Here is a 19099-nt window from a genome sequence, read left to right as displayed (position 1 = left end):
ATTGATATTCTTGGAGAGTCGGGGTGGGGTGGAGGGAATCGATTCGGAGCTGCATCGCGATTCTCCCTCTCTCTCTCTCTCTCTCTCTAAAGATTATGTCTCAATGCAGAAAAGTAAATAATTGGAACACTGACATTTAATGGATTCAAACTGTTATTGGGAAACACTCGCTAAATCAATGATCGTGACTCAGGTGCTTTTGGAGAACGCCCCTGGCAACATGTGAGATGTGATTTTGGCTCACTGGTTAGAGGCTACTCCCCCCCGTGTGATCTGTTTTTCCAACAGTTGAATCTGTACCGGAGGAAAATAGAGTGGTTTAACATTAGAAAGGTGCTGTGTCTTCTTGATGTGAGCAAGGTTGATTAGGCAAGAGCAGGTTGTCCGATGAGTGAGGGAAGAATGTGCAATCCAAATGGACAACGGCAGTTCTTTCATGGCCGCTGAATGAGCAGGCTTGCATACAGTAGATGTAGTGGTGGGTGTGAAGGGCACCCAAAACAAAGCCTGCTGTGTCTTCTGCACAAAAATGTGGAGATTAAAAAAAGTGCAGAGGCAGCAAAGATAATGTACAGCGATCAATACATAAGAAATGAGAAGAGTGCATCAACATTCAAGTTCGCTCAGCTGGGAATCTGAATCATATTATGGATATTTTTCAGCCTTGCACTAAATATCTACCAGGTATGTTAGTTTATATTGTCTAACAGAAAAATGTGAGAATGATATCTGTTTCAGAGGGAATGCATTTCCAGCTCCATGTTCTATTTCAAGCCATGGAATCGATTTATCAGTTATCAGTGAACCGCCTTAATAAAGGACACACATGTAAAGCGAAGCATATAGTTTCATGAACCGCCAAATTCCCGGACTCTTTTCCCTCGCTGTTAAGTTTTCATTTTCATTTTGGGATGTGTTCATTTCCATATGAAGTGAGAGATTATTTTATGTAAATGTTCCCAGCACTTGGGCAGAAGGGACAAAGATAACATGGAACTGGGAAAATCTATTCTATTAATTGAAATTGACAGATAACTGATAGAGAATCAGTTAATCTGCACAATCTATCAAGCTATAATCTATCATTATTTCAGATGAGTTCTTTCTCACTGTTTTTTTCTATAGAGAAATATTTGTCTTTCCCAAGACATAAAAAATGAGAAACTACTGAAAGATTGTGATTCATACCTGCATCACGCAGATTTTCTTCATTTGACTTTGTAACTTGAAAGGAAGCTAAACTTTTTGAAAATCTCGATAATACCAAAAAAAAGATGCTGTATATCATTAGAATGAGACGCTTTATCAAAAGAATGACTTAGTGTCTCAAAACAATGAGAAACTTTCTCAAAATAACGAGTTAATATCTTAAAATAATGAGAAACCTCAGAATAATGACTTGGTATTGTAAAATAATTAAGTTTCTCAAAATAATTAGTTATTATTACAAAATATTGACCACATCTCAATGTAATGAGCAAGTTGTGATTTTGAGAACGTTTCTCATTATCATGACTGACAGGATCTTCACAATGGTACAAATGGGCTTCCATAGAGAAAGACCGCTAAACCTCGGATAGAAATAAAAGTACATCATCTGCAAATAGAGAAATGCTATGACAGACTCTGGTTTGATGGCTGAAGACTGTCTTACTGCGTGGGCTGAGGGTTACACTGATGAAAGAAATAGTACAGGGCACAGGGGATAGTACTTTCAAGAAATGTGAGAGCAAAAGATTTTGTGGCTCAGATGAACACCATTTCTCCATTTTTTTAAAGAATATTACTAATTCTGTCTTCTCATTTTTCATTTTTTGAGAGCGAGACCAGAGGCACTTTCAGATATCAGGAAAAGCAGCAGGAACTGTTCTGCCTTTGTCTGATTTTGCCACTGACGACGACGATGATGATGATGATGTGCGTGAAAGGCAGGAGAGGTACATCTTGATCCAGTGTCAGGTCCAATGTGCCAATGCAATTCAGCTATGACACTGGAACACTTCAGAGCAGTTCAGTTGTGTAGTTTGGTACATCTAGTTAAAATGAACATACAGTACCGTGGCATTCAATCTCAGCACTGTATTTCATACTTTTCCTCTTTCCTTTTTCCCTCTCGTCAAAAATGCACACACACAATCCATGCATCTCATCCAATAAAAGACCATCAGTCCCTTGAACCTAAAGTGTTCACACCATGTCCTGGTGGTAAAATGTCATCAGTCCTCCTTGATTTGCCACACTCGGTCAGAGTGCTTATTTGACCTAAAATTTGACTTCCACATATTCAATTCCCCAAATTTCCTTGCCCTCCCTCTCAGATTGCCCAAACAAAATGCCATGACCAGTGCAAAACGTGCCTGAATGAATGAGAGCAGAGGTGCATGGAGGATGGATCTGTAACAGGGGACCACATCTGGCATTTTCTTGTCTTGTCCTGTCAGTTCAATCATGAAAGCAGCACGACCAGAGGTCCCCCTCCACACATCCTTACTCTTGCTCCTCCGCCCCCCGCTTGTCTTTACCTGCCCTGTAGCTCTTTAGTTACAGCTACTTAGGAGGCAGGTGGAGGAGCTCCTTGAGAATACTCGCCATGCTGCCAGAGGGCTGTTCAAATATTTACCCCCGGATAACATTTCCTCGGAGGACTTAACCTGTGTGCTGCCATTAATGGGTTTGTTTTGCTAATACCTATGAATGTTTGCTTTCACAGCCACTTAACTGAAGTGCCTCAAACATGCAGCATGCATTTCCATTTGCTTTATCCTGACAAATTAATTAGTGTGTAAAGTTATGCTGGGAGGAAACACACCCTCAGACCCACGACAGGCCAAATTACTGGAGTGTTACAGTTCATTAAGGAAAAGCCCTATTACTCATACTTCCCTAATGCTGGCAAATAATGAAGTTTATGAGTTGTGAGTGAACGATACATTTTTTCAATGTATTAAGGAAAAAAGGCTGATTATGTCACTATTATTTTGCATAATGTTCACTCACAGACTGTATAAAAGCCACACTCATTGGCTTGTGGATCATCGTTTCGAAGCCTTGAGTTTGGCATGATGGCCATCACACCTTGGTTTGACATATTCTTACAGCTGCATTCACACTAGTTCTACAAATTGTGTACTAGATAAAATGAGACACATTCATTCAGGAGCTGATAGTAAATTCTCTGGTGTAACATTAATGTGTGAACTCAGCAGCAACAACACACAACGTTCTCTGCAGGAGTCAACATTGCCATGACAATGATGTCAACTAGAGAGAAATAAGGTACACTCAAACAAAATTCATCTGGGACAGGATCGCTGTGAATCATCTCCAGCTATGCTGAATATTAACGTCACTAATGATCTGTTGATGAACAGAACGTTTATTCCAAAATAGAAAACGTTAATCTTCATAACGTGTTGTGGCCTCTTAATAACACAAGCCAGCAGGGGTCAACTACATTTGTTCAGGGACCAAAATGTTTCTACGCAGACACTGTGGGGGCTTGACTTTTAAATAACACACACATGTATGTAGGCCTAACTAGCCTATTATTGTTTAATAATTTCACTTCCTGACAAAATTGTTATTTTCATGAGCTGATGTCAGTGTGAACAGACTCCCAAAAATCATGGAGAATAAAAATGCTATCAAACCTCCAAGGATGCAGTCAGTGCTCAGTCCAACTACCAATGAAAGAAGACCTTATCTCAACAAAAACCTCCTCCTCAGGGTCCCAGGAAGCAAACAAGAATACTCACTTTGAGACTCAATACAACAATTGGCCAACAGAAATAAACCCAAGTGCTGCCGCTTGCATCTAACAGCCAAGCTGAGTGACTCTCCATCTATTTCAGTAGAGCAGGTGAACTACGAATTGTGGACTTTTTGGCTCGTTGCCAGGGGTTGGCATGCTAACTGACGATCATCTCAGGATGGACTGGGCCTCTTCTACTGGTGAATAACGTTAGATGATGCATTTGACCTGCGGGCTGCTAGATGGTCCAGAGGTCCAGACTTTAAGAAGTCCTGTCATAAAGCATGCCCTGCTTTACTGTTGACTTTACGAACATGCTGTTGTATTAAAAAGACTTGAAACTATCAACTGAGATCACAAATTCATTCAGAAAAAGTTTACGGAGGTAGTAAATTCAATTAGAAGTAGGGTCAGTTTCTATTAGACTTCTATGCACTTGGACTTCTTTTTGCAATCAGTGAAGTCACTGTTAGTAGCTGGCCATTAGAAATCACCATCACTTTCTTATATACAGTCTATGGAGTAAACATTATGGAAAATAACAGTGAAATAATAGTTTTTTCTACACTAACACACTGAAACAAATGAGCAGAGCCTGTTATCGGTTGCTTGATTTGGACAAAGAAGGACCAGAGTATGATGTTATATGAGCTGTCAGTAGGCACTGGAACAATTTCCAGGCTCACAGCAAACATGAGAAATCTCATTACAGCAGAACAAGAGTGTCTGAGGTAAGAGAAAGAAAGGTGAGGGGAAAGAGTGGCTCCAACTGCCGTTTCCACGGCTCTTCTGATCAACTCATCTTCCTACTTAATGAGGCGCAGAAATGCTAATCTGGAGCTTAAAAGGCCTTTAATTTGCTGTCATTTACCAGCATTAAAATCATCACAAGCTGGATAATCTTAGCCCTCACACATCCTGAGTGTGTTTACACTGCACAGTTTCATCTGTCCGCAGGGGATTTTGATTTAAAGATTACTCTGGGCTTTGAGATATCAAAGTCAACAGTCCGTTCTCAACTAATCCACATTTCTCTCCCAGAAGAGGTGGGAGTCGGGCCACTCGCTCTCTGAGCTGGAGGAATATTACTTTCAAACACATGGCGTAGAATGAGCAGCATGAACCACTTTCTATAAACTGTGTGTGTCCAGCAGTCAGAGATTGTATCACGAAAGCACGCTGACTGTCTTTTTAACAGCTTACTTTAACAATGTGTGTGTGGGAGTTGGTGGTTCTAAGAGACTCACCTGACTGCAAAATCCTCGTTGTGTCACGAGCTGCCGCACAGACCATGGCAAAGTGTCGGTAGAGCGGGTAGCACAAAACCCTGCGTCCAAATGACACCAGGACATCTTTCAGGGAGGTGTACGTCTGCAAAACAGAGCACAGGAAACTTAGAACAGCATCAAGCACAAGAACAGGCCATGTTTTTACGCAACAAGGGAAGGAAATGGAAATAGACATTACAGTGCAACAGACAGTCAAGTGTTGGTTCAACCACATGTTTTCCACCCAGGAATTGTTTTCCTTTTTTCTTAGGTCGAAGACTGGCTCTTATTGGTGTGCACTGCAGTCACTGGCGCGCTAATTACTCCTAACAACCCCTCGTTTATAGAGCTGGCAAAATAGGGGCTCACAACTCTTAAACACCTCTGCAGCCTTAGCTTGTTAATTGCTGCTTCTCTTTAATCACTGCCTTAACTCTCAGATTTTCTCTGTACTAATGGACACACAGCCGGCAGACAGAAACAGAGATTTTTATCCTGCCTTTCTTTCTCCGCTCTTCTTTGGGGCTTGTTAGGGATGTGTTGCGAGCTTGCAAGTGCGTGTCATCGGGGATCATGCTCTCCCTTGGGCTTGTTTAGCAAGAGAGTAAATAAGGTCTGCTGCTGCGGGGGGAGGAACCACAGTCACACCAGCGCAGTCGACTGAGGACAAGTAAACATGCAGCAGATGGAGGGAGGAGGGGAGAGGGGATGGCAGCGGGATAAGGTGGTAGGGGAAAGGAGAATGTTCGGCATTAGTGAGGCGAGAGAGATAGACAGCGAGTGCATAAAAAAGCGATTGCAGAGAGGGAGAATGGAGTCAGGAAGCAGAGCTGATTTCAGCTGTGACACACAGACAGACAGGCAGTCAAAGACAGAGAGGAATCTATTGTAGAGCACAAGGTGAAGAGAGGAGGAGGAGGAGAAGGAGGAGGAGGAAGGGGAGACAGGGAGTGAGGGATTGAGCGAGGTGGCCTGTCAATAGGAGCTGACAGCTCTGCTGACTGACTGACGAGCAGCACAGGGCTGCCAGGCAGGTGAAGACTGTTCTTTACTCCACTGCCACCACAACAGGAAAACTACTCCCTCTCCAACTGTGGTCACGGTCTCAGCAACCAAGCTCCTCCAAGCAGCCCCGTCGACTTGTTTATAATTAGCAACGGCACGCGTCTCGGGTGATTCAATCACAAGTGCTGAGCATGTGTGCATGTCCAACACCTAATGAGGACACCATGGGATCTTATCGCTCAAGAACTATTTGAAGGTGCTCTGGGATGCACTTACCACTTCTGTAGTGCCGTGTGAATTAATGTGTCCCTGACATTAATGAAGGATCTTCTATTCAGCATCATCTGTCTTGGCAGATGTGTTCGTGCACAACTGTCAGCTGAGATTTAAGCTTGATTTATGGTTGTTCATTAAGGGGTTACGTTGGAGTGGATGCGCACCTGCTTAAAAATGACTACACTTCAGGCTACCTTGGCTGCAGAGACAGAGCTGTGAGGTGGAAAGAGGTATTATGCACGCCCCTGGTATTAAAATGTAAAGGTCCCTTTCATTTTTGCTACAGACAATGTCATGAGGCTCACAGCTGGACCACTTCTATGGTATGAAACTTTTCAAAGTTAAAGCATGAGTAGAGAAGACTAATAACTTATGAATATTGCATTCCATTTCTGCCACATTCTGGCCCCCCTAATCTTACACTGAAGTTTTTTAGTTCACTACCACTCCGATTAGCACAATTAACTGGCCTCCTTGCCGTGAAAACGGTGGTCGAGGGTCATGGCTCTTGTAGAATTTAGCCCCGTCCACCATGGCAGAATGATTTCAGACACAGGCAGTTGAAATAACTCAAAACTGACGACCATAACACAAAATGTGATCATTGAGTCCTGTGTTTCTACATTCAGTGGCATTGAAGAGATCATTTAAAGAAAAAAAGGGAAATGGGACCACAGAGTGAGAAGAACTGCTGTGAGAGAACTGTGATTGGCTGCTTGTGTTTTCTCGGAAAAGATTCTGATTCCTGCGGAGACTGTCGACAACAGGGGTGACATTAAGGAAGTTGAAGTTTCATCAAGCAAAATGTGGCAAAACCATCTGAACTGAAAACATTCTGCTCAACACCATCATTGCTCTGTCACACAGAGAGTGAAGGAACATAAAAACAGTGATGCAAGGGAGCCGTCTCCTCGTCAGTAACGAGACAGAGTGATGTCTCATTACTGACTGGATGTAATTCCAATTATACAAGTGCGTGCACAGCGCACCATCAGTGAACGTCACAAAGCTGTGACACACACAGTTACTGTGGGAACAGCAGGACATGGTCTAATCATGTTTGGTACATCAGGCTAGTCTTATGCCATCAATGTGACAGAAACATGTGAGCTAAAAGGAAAAACATACGCCATGAGCATCATGGTGGGCCTCCCATTAATCCCTTGCATCAACTATAAATCCATCTTTAGATGAAGTGCATTTAGATTTAAACCAAAAGCCTGCATGTAATCTGGGTGTATGTGGATACGGATGTGAACAGGGCCATTTGGTCCGGTGAGATGACCAGGGACTACTGCTTCCTGCAGCAATGCCCACATTGCCGCAAATGCACGGTTTCCTCTACAATCTGAGCTCCACACTAAGCTTCCTGAAGTGGAGAAATTTGAAGCAACAGCCCAGAAATGTAGAACAGACAGAAAACCATAGTGTTTGACAAAACCACACCTGCAAAGATACAATATCACAGAAATGTTCAGAAGCCAAATTTCTACCATTTCTGCCAACATCCCCGCCATTGATCATTTTGTATGTCAAACATTGTTCTCACAATGCAGAGGCCTCTTCAAAGACGCTTTTTACAGAGTAATCTGGAACCTCCTCAAATCTGGAAAAGGTCTGATGTAATAAGACCTACTCCAGGTCAGGTTTTACTCAGTTTAGTTATTTAGTTATTACTCAGTTATTTTTACTCAGTGAACCTGCTTCTTGGAACAAAACATCAAAACTGTACATTTACACTGAAGAATAAACCTAAATCACCGTTTTATACCTAACAGTAATCCAAACTGTAATGAGAACACCTGAACTTTGTGTTTGACTATTTGGAAACACTAAAATAATAAATAATGGAGAGCAGGAAACACTAGAATAAAGATGTAATGAGCCTATATCAGACTGTCAAAATGGAGCATGCTTCCTTCGGCTGCTTGCATTGGACTGGATGCATCATCAGCTCCAGGAGGAGGGAGAGGTTTAGCCACTTCCTGCTGTTATAGCACATCAATGTGGAACACAAACTTAACGATCCGGCATGAATGGAACCCAATCTGGACACAGGAACAATTTTAAAAAGGAGTGCTTTTACCATGGACATGGGCTAAGATATTAGAGTACATAAGCAAACTCCTATTGATTATATATTAAGTATAAGTCAGTATACATGTTTTACACAAAGTTTGTTTCAAAGTCTGAAATCCAAACTGAGCAAAATAATGGCATAACATAGGCAACTGTTGATCCTTTTGTTTTAACAATGTTTTCTCTTCTAGTTTGAGAAAAGAAGACATACGTACATCATTAAACAACATTGTTTCCTCAAGCAGGTACCTGCCAGCATAAACTGCCTCTGTGAGAATGCAATCATTAAGATGAAGAGCAAACCTGAACTCAATCTGAACTCTGTTTCACTTACAAAAATCTTACACGTGGTGCTGACGAGGCCACATTTCAATGGAAATCACGCCCTTTTCCCACAATGATGCATATATTTTGGTCTAAATCTTTATATCTACTATAGACTTTTGTCTATTCGCTGGCTAGCTGGGATGGGAGCAGCAGGGATGGGAATGTAATGGATCTTTATTGGGTGCTTTTTTAATTTGAGTAATTTAGCTTTCAACAACACTTGCTTACAGAATAAGCCCAGTTTTCCATATACTGGTGTCACACCATGCTGAAATGTTGTTGGCAAGTGGGACACAAACAGCAAGAGCGGTTGATGAAGACACTCCAGACGTGGTTGGGTGGTCAGGAACAGCAGCATTCCAGCTCTCAGTTGGCAACAAGACCTGCCAACATGTTCTCTAAATACACATCTGTTACTTGATGGAAACCAGTTTCATCTGTTAATGGGTCTCACTCTTAGTTGCCCACAGACAATTTAAAAAGCACAAGTGGTTAAGGATGCAAGTCAGCTGCATGATAAAACAGGAAGAAACATTTAGAGGGGGCAAAAATACAGAGAAAGTCAAAGCAGGGGAATGTGAGCAGAGGGGAACGGAGAGAGAGGCAGAAGAACCAGAGATGTCAGCTTTTATTCCACATTTTCCTCTTCATTGTCAAAACCTACAACACTCACAATGCAACCTGACCGCCAAGAGTCTGGTTGGAGATTTCAAGCAGAGATGAAGAGCGGGTAACAGAGGTCGAGTGAGCTCACTTCTTTCTAGCTCTGCACCTGACATTTGTCTTTTCAAACTCATAGTTTTTAGGCCCAACCAGCGCTGACTCAGGTGACATCACTCAGACTTGGCACAGCTCCCTTTGCAGCCACAAAAGACTTTCTACAACTTTTTTTCACATATGCAATACAGTGCATGCTTGTAAACTGTAAACAGACCTAGATGTGTGAAAGCAAAGGAGGTGAAGAGTCAGCGGACATCTGAGCAGGAAGAGCAGATAAAAATGAGCCACTTGGCCAGTCCTTGACGTCTCAAAGTTCATCTTATTTCCTTGCGTAATAACTGACTCACCTCCAGCCAGCAGAGAGTCCCGCTGAGCTTTCTGATTGTCCACGGTGACTCTACCTGCAGGGAAGAAGGGGACCACTTATCACAGCAGTAAGAGACAGGAAATATGACAAACACATACAGTACAATTAATTCTGCCTTGGCATAAATCAAAGCAGCGGCTCAGATTTCTGTTCTCAGCGAAGATCAGGCTACGGTGGAACTGAAATAAAGAAGGGAACTTGTTCTAAACTCTCCATATTAAAACATCCCACATGGAAATGAAAATGCTCACGTGATAGAAATTGTTTTCTCGGCTGGGCTTTAATCCAACATTGTGCCTTATCAAATACTTCTCGTGTTGGATTCACGCATGCTATGAACTGTCTTTTAACAATGAAATCAGCCTCGCTCACCTTACCGCTCTGCAGCTACCTTAGAGCAGTGACACAAAGAGGCCTGGACTGAGCTCTTGGATCTGCTGGTAATCTCTTAAGGCTCTGAATGAAATGGAAGGGGGTCTAAAGGATTTGAGGATAGAGGGCTTTGTCATCCAAGACTAAGTGCTGCTCAGAGGAGTTGCCTCTTCACACATACACACACTCACTCACATTGTGCTCTCCCTCTGTAGAGCGCACTTCATAGGAATAAGCCAGCAGGATGTCCACGAGGCTGAGCCACACTTGGTGACGAGACGTCTTGTCTAGCAGGTAGGAGCGGTTGGTGAATTTTCTCAGCTGCTCCTTTTCATCGTCGGTGAATGACACAGCTGCACAAGAACATGGATTTTACAGGAAAGGTTTTCATTTCAGGACAGCACAAGTCTTTTGTAAGTATTGTATTTATTTTGGATAAAAACAGCTTAATAAATTGGGTTTAGTGTCCACACTAAGCAGCTAAATGTGAAAATGCATGGCTCAGTTTTGGCCTTCTGCTATCACTAATCATGTGATTTCACACCCAGAACTGAACTTTTTGAAAACAATGTCAAGACCGGATCAATCTGAAAACACCGGCCAAGTGTGAACAGGGAAACAACATATAACTTTTAAAAATCAATGGCATGATTTGGCTGAAGGCTCTGGACTGAGATTTTTGTATTTCCTATGAATTGTCACCAAAATGAGCAGGAAGCCTGGATATTTAGCCTGACAACTACAGAACAAATGTGAGGTCCACCACAAGAACACTGTAGAGGAGGAAAGAAGGTGCAGAGGGAACGTTTGTTTTTCAGCAACTGTGTAAAAAGGGTTTTATCTGCATTTTAATTGATTCCCAGTTCAAGTGGAACATGTTTATCTGGGAATGCTTGTGTGTTCAGAAACTGAAGCTTGCAATATGCAATGACACAGATGCCCAAATCTCATGAATGCTAACCGCACAAGTGTCATGGTGTCACAGTCCAACCTTGAAATGTCATTGTTGTGGTAATATAAAAGGATCGACTGTGCAGCTGCAGCTGATTTTCATTCTAAAGCAGCAGCTTACAGTCCGGCTGTGTGGCAAAATGAAGTGGGTGGCAAAACGTGCCGAGCCGAAGCGCAACATGACAGTTGATGAGAGGCAAAGTAGGCCAAAGAGGCCGACATTAAATTAGCTCAATTAGTAAAGCCGATCTCATTTAGACGTGTTTGACGGCTGAACAGCTTTGCATTTAGAAAACATAAAGTTCCATCATATGAAAATATCTCAAAACCTCTGCGTCCCTGCTCTGCAAATTCACTAACTGTTGCCTTCTGAAAGAGGCATCTGCTTAATGGGGATCTGTGGCAAGCCTAATGGGGCGGCACAAACAGACTTCAATCCCATTTAAGCTATCTGAATCGTTCGGTATTGAAAGGCGCGCTGAATGTCTGCAGGAACACGCTGTAACTCAACAGTCTTTTTTCTTTCTTCCAGCAGCTTATAAAACAGCTGAAAGCAATTCCTCTGTCTGCATGAGGAGAGGAGAGTCCCTGCACTGAGCCCCTGATGCGTACGAAGCGCTGGTGTGTATTGGCTGCAGTGTGTACACAAATACACAAACTCACACGCTCAGCCTCGATATACATATACACACACGAGCGCGTGCGCGCACACACACACACGGTGCTTCACAGTGATCTCTGTGGCTGCAGTGGGAACTTGGCTCGGCTGGGATGGAGATTCCTGCTGCATTACGTCAGGTTTTAGCTCCCTGCAGGCGCTACCTGAGTCCCTCATCAGTGCAGCTGCAGAGCACAGCCGAGCAGAACACACACAGACGGACACAAAGAGCCACGTGCGTGTGCGCCTACGTCTGCACACACTCTTCTTCAAACAAAGACACACACTGAGAGACGGGATGAAAAAAACTGATTTAAAACACTGACTTACAGTCACAAGCAACAGATATGCACCCAGTGTGTCATGCACACATGCAAGCATTCCCACGCACACACATGGTAGACAACTGGCAGGATGCACAGGCGCTTGAAGAATAAAATATATGAGCGAAGACGTACCTAGTACACAGACGCTGACATAACGCAGTGTGTCTAGAGGTGTTTTTGTGGAACTTCATTTACACGAGGATAAAAGTGCAGCCTGTTCTGATAAAAGATGCTGCACAACACATCGAGGCTTTGCAATTAAAAGCTGACATTCACAATAACCAAACGCAAACTCTAAATGGCAACAGAACCCCGACTCGCTCGCAAGTTGGACCCGGCAGCCTGATGATGCTGATATATTTTCTATTAGTTCTGCAGCCAAAGCGGTGAGGTGAGGTGAGCAGACCTGATTGATTTACCCAACACCACATTCATTCATCTCCGCTGTGGAGCCAATCAGCTCTAATGGGCTTTAGTACACAGTGTATGAGGGCTTCTGCTGATTGCAAATTAATTTCTGACCTAATTCCTCCAGTTGGAACGGCAGCCTGGCTCTTCACTGCTCTCTACAGGTCCAGATGGCCTGATGGCGTGGAGTAAATATGCTTTGTTGAAACACTGCTGAGGGTTGGAAAACGATTCCAGAATTTCACAAATGCACGAGGCCGACATGTGACCTTGGATGGCAGAGATGGTTAATGTTGCACATACACACACTGTGATCAGGTCAAGTATGAAATCAAAGGGACATTTAATGACAGTCTGCTCAAACTGTAAACTTGGGCAGAGTGGTAGTGCTGTCTTAGTTGGCCAAAGGTCACATTTCTGCACCCAGCCATAACAAAGTGCAGCAGGTAGCGAGAAGCTGAGCTGTCAGGACCACTTAGCTGGACCAGTGTGTGTGAATGAAGGCCTCCAATGGACAGCTGTGGCCTGTCAGTGTGCTGGCCCCGACACCGGAGAGCACAGAGGGGCCAGTTTCTACTTCATTAGCACTTGTGTCCACATCCATCTGTCAGGCGACATTTATGTCAGGCTAAGTGGAGGTGAAGGAGGGAAAAAGTCGAAAAAACGCACACGGAGGAGTTGCAGTCGCCATTTGAAATATACGGCGAATAGTTAAAATCATGAGCATGCTTTCAAGATTTGACAGTAAGACGCTTAAATCTCCTGACCGACCGCCATTCTTCACACTCAGCTGAGGCTAATGCTATTCTACCTGTCAATCAAGCCATTAAGTTTAATTTGGCCCATTTATCTACGCCCGGGCTCCCGACTGAGCCGCTCTGTCTTAGAATGCAGAATGAGGCGAGGGTGCCTGCGGGGCTACAGGGAACCATAATGTTCTTCGGAGGCTAAACTAATGGCCTTTGCGTTGCTGACTGATGGCTGCTCGTCAGCGATCGGGCCCTCGCGCCGGTGGAGACGAGACCGGCAGCACTCCCTCCTGCGATAATGCTATCAGTTTAATCTAAATCCTCTCTCAAGAGTTCGACACCCATGCACTACATGTAAGCTGTGGCTGTGAGCCACACGCCTGCTTAAACAGTGGAAGTGCTGGAATTAGCAGGCTGTTAAGAGGAGCCGGATGGCACAATTAAACAGTCTCTCGCAGTGCCGAGGCTTCACGAGCTATCACTCCCATGCAAGAGGCTGAACGGAGAAATGAAGCTGGGAGGCTCCAGCCAACAAGCAGCACGTCTCAATCTAAGTAAATGAGCCATTGATTTGAAATGGATGGGAACTGATTGCGAAAAGAAAACTGAAGAAAACACAGCACAAATGCCGAGCTTGAGTTGTCACACTCTAACTGAGCAGATGTTCTTGTTTAAATTGGTCAACAGGCAGCTGAAAGATGTAGTGATTAGGGAAGGTCCAAGTTCAATCTCTCATAATGGCAAATGTCTTTCCTGCTGAAGAGCCCCGAGGCACTCTGGCAGGGAGTGCAGCTCTGTAGCAGCTCTCGAGCTGACCTTCCACTAGAAGGGGGCAGTGAAAAGACTCATGTGTCCTTTGGGGATTAATATATTGTCAGAGAACAATGTCAGTGCCTTCCAGGCGCAAGTCCCAGCCAATAGATTCCTGTTTGAATCTATGCACACGCACTATTTCAATGCTATTAATGGAAGTCGTAGAATAGCACCACTGGGGAAAGTGAAAACGCTCATCAAGGGTATTTTAATTTAGTCAATAATATTAACCAACAATGATTGCGCTCTCAATTTTTGCAACTTCATGCCACCTTCTGGTCGCCTTCAGTCACTACTTTGTTGGTTACTTTCAGCTGCTAGAAAAACTCAAATGATTCACTTTTACAGAAATCTGATAAGTATCTCACTGCAAGGGGAGAAACCTGCTCTGATGTAAAGGATTAGTTGTAGTATTTGAGCGTAACGGTGCAAAATCAGGGTGGCAAACTTCAGTTCAAGTGCAAATTCACATGCACTCCATGTCTACACTGCATACAGCATCTTTGCCTGATTTTGTATCTTGCATTAATTGTTTCTTATCATGTTACTGTTATATAAAAGCAGAAAATGCTTGAACTCACCAGCTTCTCCCTCCTGCTCTGCAGACGGACTCAGCTTTGTCCACCACGGCCTAAACTTCAGCAGCCCCTTTATCTCACCATCTTCAAACAAATCAGCCCTGCAATGACACATGGAAGTCACACACAGCAGAGGGGGGTCGTGGTTTTAATGGCGTCGAGAGGATTTGACTTTGATGAACTCACAGGTAATGGTCAGGAGAAAAAGCAGACGCCTCCGCTCCCAGCCGGGCCTGCCTCCTCTGCGCTGCTGTCGTTCCGTCTGGGTTCTTGACATCAATCACGTCGCCCAGCTCCTCCTGTCAGGACGGGCCCAACGTGTCAAATCTTGCTGTGTCATCTTCAGAAAGTTCGACTCAGCAGCTTTGCCTCATCACATTCAGAAAAGGCTTCACAGACGGAGGAAGCGATCATTATCCGTGACCTCACCTGCAATCGTGCAAACACTCCAGACCTCTGACTGCCAAAGCCGTACGTCTGCAGGGCTCTCAGCTCCTCCTCTGAGCTCTCCTTGTACACCTCCTGCTCAACCTGCCAGTCAAATTCTTCCTCGTCTTCATCTTCATCATCTCCCGTGCTTTCACTGCATTCTTTTGAAACATTAAGACGTTATGGTTAGCTAGATTAATACTGCACAACTGACACTGGTCAGGGTATACAAAACAAGTCCAGCTGATGTAAAGACTCCGCTCACCTGTGCTTAATTCCTCCACCAGTGGTTTTGCTGAACGGGAGCCTTTTGGGGCGAGGAGACTCGTCAGCATCTGAAGTCCTTCAAAGTGCTCTCCGGCGGTTTCCTTAGGGACCCGAAGAGTGAAGAGACCTACAGCAAGATAGGACATGAAGTGAGGGATGTTTAACCAGAGCAAAGCGCCTTTTTAGTAACATCACTCCACTCAACCCAGTGCTGAAACAATGAAATGACTGACAAGAAATCGAGCCCAGCTATACTGCAATTATGACGACCAATTACTGCTTCATTTACCAAACGTCAAGGAACAGCACAGATGACTTGGTGGCTACAGTGGCTCAAATGGGAGGATTTGCTTGCTTTTAAGTATCATGAGCTCAATATTTTTATTGTGACAGGATGCTCATCATCTGAGTTAGCTTTTACATTTTATGCTCAACTAATAATTTAAAAACAATGCAAAAAAAAAATCAACTTCGAGTTGAGAAGTTGTTTAATCAAAGAAATGACTAAATGCTCTTGCATGTGATATGAAGTCATTTTCATGACAGACTACTTTTTAATTGTAAAGACTAAAAACAGTGTGATTGATCACGTTTCGTACACAGATTGAAATGTGAATAACGAACAGCAGCCGATCAATCTGGCCACCTGTGCGTGCAATACTTCTAATTAAACAGTTTCTTTGCATGTGCTATTAAAAGAAAACAGGCAATCCGTGACTGATGAATCAGACTGATTTGGCCACACAACAGATATAATCTGACGGCCGCCTAAAGACCTCATAAAACTCCAATGCGCCCAAGTGTTAAAGCTTAGATGTGCTTTACGAGGGAAGCTGACTAATTGCTTGAGTTACAGGTCTTGCAGAATAGAGAGCCTGGAAGAGGGATCTTAATGATTGCTCATTATAAGTCTAAACAAGGACACTCATTAGCGGAGCTTTATTAGCAGATGTTACAGGCTTATTTGGACACAGCGTGTTAACTGGGACCATGCTGACAGACGGGCAATGAGGTGTCAGAGTCCATAAGGCAGACGCCTCCGTAAAGACAACTTCATTAGAACCGATTATGTGCAACAGAAAGTCAAAGACAGATCACAGTGACAGAGAGCGGTGTTTAGACGCTGGTAAACGTCGACCAAATTGTCGTTAGACTTTTTCATTTGCTTGCTTTATACTTAAAGACAGTCCTACATGAGCTCTCTGCCACAGTCACTATGGATAGAGATATTACAGTCCGCCTGTAGGCTGCAATCATTATGACATTACAGATGGTTCCAGTGGCCTTTTAAATGGGATGAAATCAGGGGGATCATTTACATTGGCTGACTGGCTGAAGAACAAATTAAAGACACCCCAGGGATCAATCACTGGCTGCTACTAGAACAATGTCAATCAGTGCCTTGTGAGAGAGAGTGTGACTCCTCAAATATAATGCAAAACAAGTGTATGTATGTATGTTCTTATGAGAACCACAATGCCTTAAGTTTCCAATTGCAACAATTGGATTACAGACCAGTGAGACTCGCTCTCAATGTGTTATCATTATTAACTGGAAAATAAATGTGAGCCTTCAACTTCTTATGAGTTGTCCTCAAATTAGGAAAAGGTAGTTTGAGTGGTGGTGTGCATGCTAAGTTTGTGCTGTTACTTACAAAAGAAAGAAAGAAAGAAAGAAAGAAAGAAAGAAAGAAAGAAAGAAAGAAAGAAAGAAAGAAAGAAAGAAAGAAAGATACTTTATTGATCACATCACACAGTGAGTTAGTTGCACACTACACGCCATGCTTCCCGTGAAATTATATTTCCGCATTTGACCCATCCTTGGACTGTCGATCCTCCGCGGCAGACCAGGAGCGGTGGGCTGCCAGCTGCCAGCCGATGCCGGTGCCCGCGCCCGGGGACCCATCTTTTTTTCATCACCATTGGTCAGATGGTGATCTTCTTGCATGTTTTTAGTGGGGGTTATTACGGAACACGGGTGAACACGGGGAGAACATGCAAACTCCACACAGAAAGGCCCCCTTTTTTCCTCAAGCAGCAGCACCAGAGGCATGGTGGAGGACACGCCACCAGCGCTACAGCGGGATTTGAACCGGGGACCTTCTACTGTAGCTGTGAGGCGACAGTGTTACCAACTGAGCCACCGTGCTACCCAAAGCCACGATATTGCATAAATTGGGCTAAATTTGATGCAACAGCTGCCAAAGAAATGACGTCACACTGTCTGACCTCCACTCTGTGTTATCATCATATAACAACGGGACCTACCTTTATCAATGTCAAATTTGGCCTTTTCTCTCCCATCCTCCACTATTCTTCCCGGAAGAGATAATCTGGAAATAACATTCATGCACACAGATGGTTACGGTCACTAATAACAAACACCCTCAGTGTTCTATTAATATTGATAACAATACCATGGTCAGAAAACAAATCACAGCAAATCTAAGTCTGAGATCTGAGGTGCTGTTAATTAACTGCTAAGCCCCCCCCCCCCTTACATCCAACCTCAGTTTAACAGCGGCAGCATCAGATTATGTGCATTGGTAAACTCACCTGAGAAAGTAGGGCTTGGCATAGAACTTGAAATCTGTTCCGTCAATGTGAAGGTCAAACTCTGATGTTCTGGTGTAGGGCACGCGGATGTTGAGGATCAGGTACTCGGGATCTTGGCTTAGGTCAAACGCAGGAGTTATCATTATGAATACGGATGTAATGCAGACCTGTAACATCAATGAGAGGAAGAATGTTAAGCTCCAGCTGTAAGACATAGGATCGCAATGCACAGCAGTGTCCCAGGCTGGTGGAATGAATGGCTGCCCAGCTGACTACAGCATGCCACCTTGTGGTTGACTCAAATGTTGTTTGGTTGCGATCAGCAGCCCACGTGTGTCGCACTGATGGAGAGAACTGTACACAGAGCTGATGACAACCCGACCGCTGGTTTCCCACTACAGCGAGTTACAACAAGCGTCTTTACTTGGCCTTAACACTAGCTTGTAACCGGGTCCTTCCGTTCTCTCTTGTCAGACAGACAGTCATAACGAACTGCATTCAGAAATCCTGACATTTAAACAGATTTTACTTCCTGACAGACGTGAGTGTTTCAGGACATTGTTGAACATGTTTTTCTTCATTATCATGGTCTAGAATTATGTCCGGCATAACCAACATATACCAAAAAGCTATTTACAAGGTTAACTTACATCTTTTCTATTTCATCTATCCAGCTCTGTCAGCGAAGGAAGTTATGGACTTAAAACGCATAAGAATTCTCCAAGTCTACTTGTTGTGTGTAAGAGAAGCTTTTTATTGGGCGAAATGCATCTGAATTTAACCACAGACTTTAAAAATGAGAAGACATAAAGTTGTGATCTATGAGGAGACCACATTTGTCGATGTCACACTGACCTGACGTGTTTTTCAGATGAAGTTTCAGATGATTAGCTCGCTACTAGCCTGAGAGCTGAGCTAACACATGATACTTCTCCTCGTGTATCGGCTAACAACATAGCATAGCACAGCAGCAGCGCTAGCTGCCAGATTACGCTGCTTCACACTTAGAAATGGACTGTTTCAATCACTTCAGTGACACTTACTAAAACAAAGCATCATTTAGGATACAGTTAACAAGCATACGCACTGTACTCACCAGAGAAACATTGAATTATCCCAACAAGCTTCACAGGCAGCTCTTAGATGTAGCGTCCATGTTTTACCGTATAACACATTGTAAACTGGCAGTAGAAATGTTCT

At 43.6% G+C, this 19099-nt stretch overlaps 1 protein-coding gene across 1 annotated transcript in view; it reads right to left on the bottom strand.

Annotated features, from left to right (window-relative positions):
• shq1 (SHQ1, H/ACA ribonucleoprotein assembly factor) overlaps positions 1-19077 on the bottom strand; it is a 36838-nt gene extending 17761 nt beyond the window's left edge. Inside the window, exons 1-10 of the mRNA XM_070958981.1 lie at positions 18996-19077; positions 17900-18066; positions 17612-17676; positions 15343-15471; positions 15078-15238; positions 14835-14947; positions 14652-14749; positions 10361-10518; positions 9774-9827; positions 4999-5122 (exon numbers count right to left, since the gene is read on the bottom strand). Coding sequence (XP_070815082.1) covers positions 4999-5122; positions 9774-9827; positions 10361-10518; positions 14652-14749; positions 14835-14947; positions 15078-15238; positions 15343-15471; positions 17612-17676; positions 17900-18042 — 1045 coding nt within the window. The 5' untranslated portion in view covers positions 18043-18066; positions 18996-19077. The remainder of the gene's footprint in view (positions 1-4998; positions 5123-9773; positions 9828-10360; positions 10519-14651; positions 14750-14834; positions 14948-15077; positions 15239-15342; positions 15472-17611; positions 17677-17899; positions 18067-18995) is intronic.
• Positions 19078-19099: the final 22 nt, after the last annotated feature.

The sequence above is a fragment of the Chaetodon trifascialis genome, chromosome 3 (genome assembly GCF_039877785.1).
Source record: "Chaetodon trifascialis isolate fChaTrf1 chromosome 3, fChaTrf1.hap1, whole genome shotgun sequence".
In the NCBI taxonomy this organism is placed as follows: domain Eukaryota; kingdom Metazoa; phylum Chordata; class Actinopteri; order Chaetodontiformes; family Chaetodontidae; genus Chaetodon; species Chaetodon trifascialis.
Note: the sequence above shows the minus strand (reverse complement) of the source record. Positions and strands in the feature narration are given on the sequence as shown.